Source organism: Ochotona curzoniae, unplaced genomic scaffold (assembly GCF_017591425.1).
Source record: "Ochotona curzoniae isolate NIBS_2020 unplaced genomic scaffold, NIBS_Ocur_1.0 contig_2210, whole genome shotgun sequence".
In the NCBI taxonomy this organism is placed as follows: domain Eukaryota; kingdom Metazoa; phylum Chordata; class Mammalia; order Lagomorpha; family Ochotonidae; genus Ochotona; species Ochotona curzoniae.
Window position 1 is genome coordinate 35,034,881 of NW_024465369.1, and position 7,077 is coordinate 35,041,957.

Sequence of the window (7,077 nt, forward strand, 5' to 3'; positions counted from 1 at the left end):
AGCAATACCACTCCTCAGTATAGAGCTAAGAGAAATGAAGCTTACACATACGCAACAATTTTTGTACTGTATGACTGGGAAAAGACAAAGTACAAATAAGTCTGAAATTTGCTCTGGTGCCAGAAACAAAGTAGAAAAAAGGGAGGTTGGGGGGGACAGAAGGGGACATAGTAAAAGGAGTATGAACAAACATGAAGGTTTCTAATGCCAAGCCTAGGCAATTTAAGCATATAAATAAATTACAACAGCTTTTTGATAGCAATTAAGAAAATATAAGCATCTATACTGATAAATCATAATTGGATACATGAATAAATAGGGATGGGATCCTATACAAGATAATTTCCATTATTTCTTCTATAACTGCATATTTTTAAATCACCATTTGGTAAACACATACACACACACGAAAAAAAAGCTTTCCAGTAAGAATCATCAACACATGCCAAAAGCTAGGAGGCCAAACTATGTAACAAGGTTTGTATGCAACTTCAAAGAATCTCCCAAAAGATAATAATTACAATGGGAAAATCCTTTCCATGAAGAATGTCTCTTCAGACAAGCAATCCAAGTTAACATCACCAATCATGAAACACATGAACCTCAGGAGCTTCCTAAAATGTTTCTGAGCCCAAACACGTAAAACCTGAAATAAATCACTAGGATTAACAGTCAAACTCCAAAGGAGGGGTCTATAAAATAAGTGACCAGGGTCAAGGACAGGAAGAACAAACAGCAACCAAATAACTGCTGCAGATTAGAAGAAACTATGACAAAAAAATAACTGAATGTAACAGAGACTCTTGGAGTGGATCCTGGTCCTAGAAAAAGAGACAACTGGTAAATCAATGTGTATATCCTGATTTCAATTAATTGTTTTTTGGTTACAGAAGAAGCTAACATTTTAGGAATATAAACACAAGTCACTTACACATGTTAAATATATGTATATAATCATCTGAAAGGCACAGTTAGCGAGAAAAGGAGGGAGGGAGATGGAGGGAAAGCAGGAAATGGAACAGGAGAGGGAGGTCACCTGTCGGCTGGTTCACTCCCCAGAAGGCAGCAACAGGTCAGGACTGCACTGACTGAAGCCAGAAACTAGGAGCAGGAGAGGAGAAATACCTGCCAGTCTCCACAACTGTGTGCCTGAGCCCCTGAGCCCTCAGGGGCCCACCTTGGCCAGAACAACCCTGCTCCTGCTTCTAGCATCCCAATAAGCTTCCGCATTGCTTTCAAAGAACTCTACCTGATAAGAAGGATAAAGGAAGACCCACAAAAAGGAATGCTTATAACCACTTATTGCTAAAACTTACAAAACTAATTTTTAATTACAGCAGTGAACTGTACTGTTTGTAATTTGAATAAAATAGGGGAGAAGTGTTTGAAAGCATAGGCAATACATCTATCCTGAATAATAAAAAGTCAAGTTATTTTCATATACATTGATTTTATTATTTCTATGGCTAAAAAGTTTACATAGGAAACAGTAAAGATGGATCATTTAAAATTAGTTCCTTTCAAAAACCAAGTTATACTGACTATAGTAATCCTATGTAATAAGAGCAGCGCATTAATAGCTACAAACTATGTCTTCTTCACTAGAGCAATAAAGCTCGCCACATACATAATGATCAACATAATGATCATACCTTGCTTTCAAGTTTATTGGCAGCACCCTAAAGTACTTTGCTTAATTATTTGTTTTGCTTATATTTCCACTCTCTATTTAGTCTTACTTTGCAAGCAGACTATATCACAGCAGGAAACCCCTTCAAAATGCAAACCTCTCCAGCTCTAGGAAAGATTGAAATTAGGACAGCCACACTTGTTCATTTACTACATTACAAGAATTTTAAGAACTGCCTTGCTTGGTCATACTACACTCCATTCACCGAGACCCGCAGGAGGTACAAAGAAACCTCTAAAGCATGATCATCCTACTTGTCACCCGTTTAAAAGTCCCAAGCAAAGCCCCAAACAACCTCAGTACCCCTTACAAATCTACAGTGGGTCTGTTAGTATGTATCAGTACTTTTGAGACTTTTGTTCAGTTTTAAGGTTAATGAAAAGTATAAAATCAGGCCCAGCACAGTAACCTAGAGGCTAAATCCTTGCAAGCACCAGGATCCTATACGGTACAGGTTCGTGTCCTATACCACTTCCCATCCGGCTCTCTGCTTGTGGCCTTGGAAAGCAGCAGAGGATAGCCCAAGGCCTAGGGACCCTGCACCCGTGGGAGACCTGGAAGAAGTCGCTGGCTACTGGCTTCAAATCGGCTCAGCTCTGACTGTTGTGGCCACTTGGGGAGTGAGCCATCAGACAGAGGAGCTTTGTCTCTCCTCTCTGTGTATCTGACTTTCCAATAAAAAAAAATAAATCTTAAAAAAAAGGTATAAAGCAGAAGCAGAAGGGTAAAGTCATTAACATTTAAGTTGCATGCATAAAGATTTGTTTGACAAAGCCTATCTATGTTTTCTATCACTGTCTAATCGGCAAATATTTTATTCATTTTCCATTTTTAAACCATTACAAAACTCGGCTTTTTGCTCTCATACTTTTTAGACAATTTGTAAAAGAAACCCTTTTACAATATTAAATATCCCAATATCAAATTCAAAATTGTCATCTCGTTCTCCAGTAAAAATTCACCCATCTGATCCCTGATCTCCCTGGAAAGATCAAATCTATCAATGAGGAAGTGTTCTACTGTGGGGCCTCTGAGAAGCAGCTGGGGAAGGCCACACACAAAGCCACTCTGCACAGCACCGGCCTCAAATACTCCAGTTCCGGTTAAATGCAATACTGCAGGTCTACCAACACTGTGTCAAGCCAATGTAGTCCATCAGATTCAACCTGAAATTATACATATGTATGTTTACACATGATTGGAAAAGCAGATTACAGAGAGTAGAGACAGAAAGATCTTCTCTCCAATGGTTCACTTCTCAAATGGCCACAACAGCCAGAATTGAGCCAATCCAAAGCCAGGAGCCTGGGGCTTTTTCCAGGTCTCCCATGTGGGTACAGAGACCCAAGGCCTTGGGCCATCCTCTATTGCCTCCCAGGCCACAAGTAGGGAGCTGAGTGGGAAATGGAGCAGTTGGGACACGTACCTATGTCCATATGGGATCCCAGCACTTCCAGGGCAAAGATTAGCCAACTGAGCCATCACACCAGGCCCAATCTGATATTATACTAATTGCCACCAATTTATCCTGAGTATAGCAAAAACAACAGAAGTAACTAGAGCTTCAATACAGTATCTGTACAGAAAATAAAACACATCCAGAACCCAGCTTTGCAACATTAACAATGTAGCTTCCAGTTTCATTTCTTCAACTTCAATTTTAATTACCTCATGAGTTTCCTTTCCAACAACAGGACTCAAAATACTTACAAAACAGGGTTGGCCCTGTGGCATGCAGACTAAGCCTCTACCTATTGTGCTAATATCAAATACGGGCACCAGTTTGAGTCCCGGCTGCTCCACTTCCAAACCAGCTCCCTGCTAGTGGCCTGGGAGGGCAACAGAATCCTTGGGTCCCTGCAGGGCCCAGAAGAAGCTCCTGTCTCCTGACTTCCGACCAACTCAACTACAGCTATTACAGCCATTTGGAAGTGAATCATCAAATTGAATACCCCTCTCCATCTCCCCTCTGTAAGTCTTTGTCTCAAATAAAAACAAATAATCCTGAAAAGAAAATTTACAAAGTAAAAATCAGAAGTTTCAACATTTACCTACCCAACATTCGGCAACCCAACAATGCCAATTTTCAGTGAGGTTCCAAATCTTCCAATGATTGGGGGTGGTTTAATGCCATCACCTCCTTTTTTAGGGGGCATCTGAAATGTCAAAATAAACAGGAATAAAAACTCTTTGGCTCTCTATGGACTGAAAGCATGTGCCATCATATAAACCACTGGATAACAGCTGAGAATAAAGCATACTATATATGTGTGTATATCAATGCAATGCTGAGATCTAAATCCATTTTATTTTTAACAAAAAATCTGACCCTGATGGCTGTAAAAACAATCACACCTAAGAATTTCTAAACAGATTCAGCTGAAACTGTCCCCAGGAATCAAAGATAAATGGTTACTTGTAATACTGAACCAGAAAGCTCACAAAACAAGTTTACTTCTTAACATGATATGAAAGAAAACATCTTGCAACAAACTACACAAATGAAGGCCCAAGAAAACTCAAGTCATCTCTCCCCAAGCCATTCCTCTACTACCTGGAACCTGCACCTTCTGTTTCCCACAGCCCCCGTTTTTTTCAGAAAGAGGCACACACAGCAGGTATGGGGTCCATTTAGCCATATCTGTCCCACCTCTGGCACTGTGCAGATGAGGCTCACACACCTCAAGAGCAACCTCCCCAGCTGCAAAGAATCAGTTTAGCACTCTGGTTACTTCTCATCCTTTTTATTTACAAGTTCAAACTTTTTTGTGTCCCCTACCAGCTCTAAGAGCTCTGCGCTTCCCACCCCCGTGCAGATTTAATCCAGTAGACTAAGTGCAGGAACAGGGCTGTTAACATCACTTCTCAGAAGCTGGGAATGGACACTACCCCTGTCTTCTGGTTGTGAGCTGTACCTCCGGGGGCCACGCCGCGGTCCTGCCTAACTGCTTAGGCTGAATGCGAGCCTCCGATCCCGGATCCCGAGGCCAGAGATCTCCCTTCCCTGGATCTTGACACCTGCTCCTGGCCAAACCCCAGGCCTCTAGAAAACAGCTGCATAAGCAAATCCTGTCCAGTCCTCCAGGCTACCGAGGGCTAGCCGGCTGCCCGATTAAGCAGGATCCGCACCTCCTCATCGCTCTCCTCTGACTGGACCACTGGCCGTCCCGGGTTCCAGCTGTCCCCAGGGCGCGCCAGGAGTGAGGCGCGGGCCGTTCTCCGGACGCGCGGCCTAGTCCGAGAGCGCCTCATTCATCTACACACTCCATGCCGCCCGCTGCCCCAGCCTCATCCCGTCCCCTCCTCCATTCCCCTTCGGCCCCAAGGGGCCTGGCGCCCGCCTCCAGGGAGCAAGTCCCGGCGCTGAAGATCAGACGGAGAGCGCAGCCGCGGGCTCCCTGAGGGACTCACCGTGCTCAAAGTGGACGTTGACACGGGGTCCCACAGGCAGCAGGAGACGACGAATCCTGCCGGTCGCCGGAGGAGGGAGGAGAGACGCAGGCCCGGCCCCTCTGCCGAGCAGCACGCACGACGGCGGCGGAACGGGCGGGCCGGGAGCGGGTCGGCACCTGCGCAGGCCGCGCGCCCCGTTCGGGCCCGCCCATTGGCCCGGCCGGCCGGGGAGGCGGGAGCAAGGGTGCGGGGCGCCCGGCTGTGGCGCTGGCGCGTCTTCCGCCCGGCCGGGCGCACGTGGGGCTTGTCGGCCGCCGGCCTGCGCGTGGCTGTGTCCGCCGGGGGCTCGCCCGTCCGCAGCCCCACACGCTTTTGGCTCGCCGGGCCTCGTGGCGCGCTGAGAGAGCGCCCACCAGAGCGCGGGGTCGCCTGAGGTGAGGCGAGCAGCTGCACCAGCTCCCGGCGGAGCAGCTCGGCAGCCAAGCCCGGCTGCTCCCGGACGGCGGCCCCTACAACTTTTCAATCAGACCTCACGGTGAGGCGCCGTCAAAAAAGGAAAAAAAAAAAAAAAACTTTGTCACAGGGAAAGGACAGGCTTCCCTAGAAGCTTGTTAGACTAAAGATTCCTTCCTCCCGACAGAGTTTCGCTCAGGCCCCGGATGACAAGATGACGCTTTACAGAGTCTGTGTCCCTGGCTCTCTTCTGCTTCTGGGTGTTTTCTAGCAGGGGCTTTGGGAAGTTGGGAAATATCGTTTCCCACCTGCATACCAGAACTCGTACGTTTGTGTGACCCAAGAGCATTCGTTAATTTATCCCTGATTAAAACAGGGCCGTCGCAGTTGGACTCATGAGGTGGTTGTGGCCCAACACAGTGTAGCCTCAGTGTCCAGCGCTTCCCGGCCAGCTTCCTTCACAGTGGCTCTTACCAATGTTAGTTTCTCACCCGCCTACAGACTAGGCTCCTGGGGGGAATCTCTCATTTACTCTAAAGTAAATGGTTGCAAGGAGTGTGTAAAGCCGCCCTGAACATTGTCAGAAATTTCCTTCAAACAACTTAGATTGCTAATAAAAAGAAAGGGTGTGAATTGCTTCCTGTCTGCATCTTGCAGATCAGAGAGCAGTAATTTGGAGTGAAGTCCCCATAGCTAGTAAGAGGCTGGAAACAGAATTCTAACCCCAGTCTGACTGAAAAATCTCTCTTCCTTTTCAGCTTTTGAATAGGGACTCCTTGCAAGCAGCAGCTGAGCCACTGTGTGTAGTACTTGTGCATTATGGTTTTTCCTTAGTCTTAGAGTGATCTGCCGCGGTAAGTTGAAGCACTTTTCTGTAATTTTGAAAATTCTCAAGGACACAGGCAACTGGATTGGGCTTTGACCTCATTTTTCCTAAATATTCAGAAATACACACTACTTAGGCTCCCTGGATATTGTACCTTTGTCACCAAAACCATGAATTTACAAAACATTTGTCAAGATGTCTCTTAGCTTCAAAAAAAAAGAGGCAGCAGACACCAGTACAGCTCTCCTGATAACTAACAAGGTATTTCCTAATTGTTAATAGTTACAGTCTGTCATTGTGTTCCCTCTGCTGCTTGAGGAGTGGAACAGTTACTGAAGAAGCTCAAGAATCCCTCAGCTCTCTATGCAGCAACTAGCCACTCCAATACTAGCTGAAAACATTCCTCAGTCGGGGAGTAGTAGAGTCAGCTTCAGTTTCTGTCTGTTGGCCAAAGCTGGCAGTTGCTTCAATCTCAGATCTACCCCTTCCCTTAAAATCACACTACCAAGTCCTTGAATCAATCACCCCTTTGTTTGCAACTATGTTTTTGGTACTTTGATAAGCTTTGAAGCAGTTATTCAAAACAAGTCAAGCTCTGAGGCAGTTTTAGGAGTGGCCAATCAGTACTTCTAATGATTTCCCAGTAACAGAACTCCGTATCCAACTTACAGAAAGATTTGATTTGCCGAGTGTAAGTAAGGTTCTAGCAAGAATC

The 7,077-nt window shown here is 45.6% G+C and overlaps 1 protein-coding gene across 2 annotated transcripts in view; it reads right to left on the reverse strand.

Annotated features, from left to right (window-relative positions):
- Window positions 1-5,177, reverse strand: part of OLA1 (Obg like ATPase 1) — a 144,577-nt gene extending 139,400 nt beyond the window's left edge. For both annotated transcript variants that reach the window (XM_040971734.1, XM_040971732.1), the window contains exons 1-2: window positions 5,102-5,177; window positions 3,746-3,846 (exon numbers count right to left, since the gene is read on the reverse strand). In XM_040971734.1, the coding sequence (XP_040827668.1) occupies window positions 3,746-3,846 (101 nt within the window). In that variant the 5' untranslated portion in view covers window positions 5,102-5,177. The remainder of the gene's footprint in view (window positions 1-3,745; window positions 3,847-5,101) is intronic.
- Between the last annotated feature and the right edge of the window lie 1,900 nt (window positions 5,178-7,077).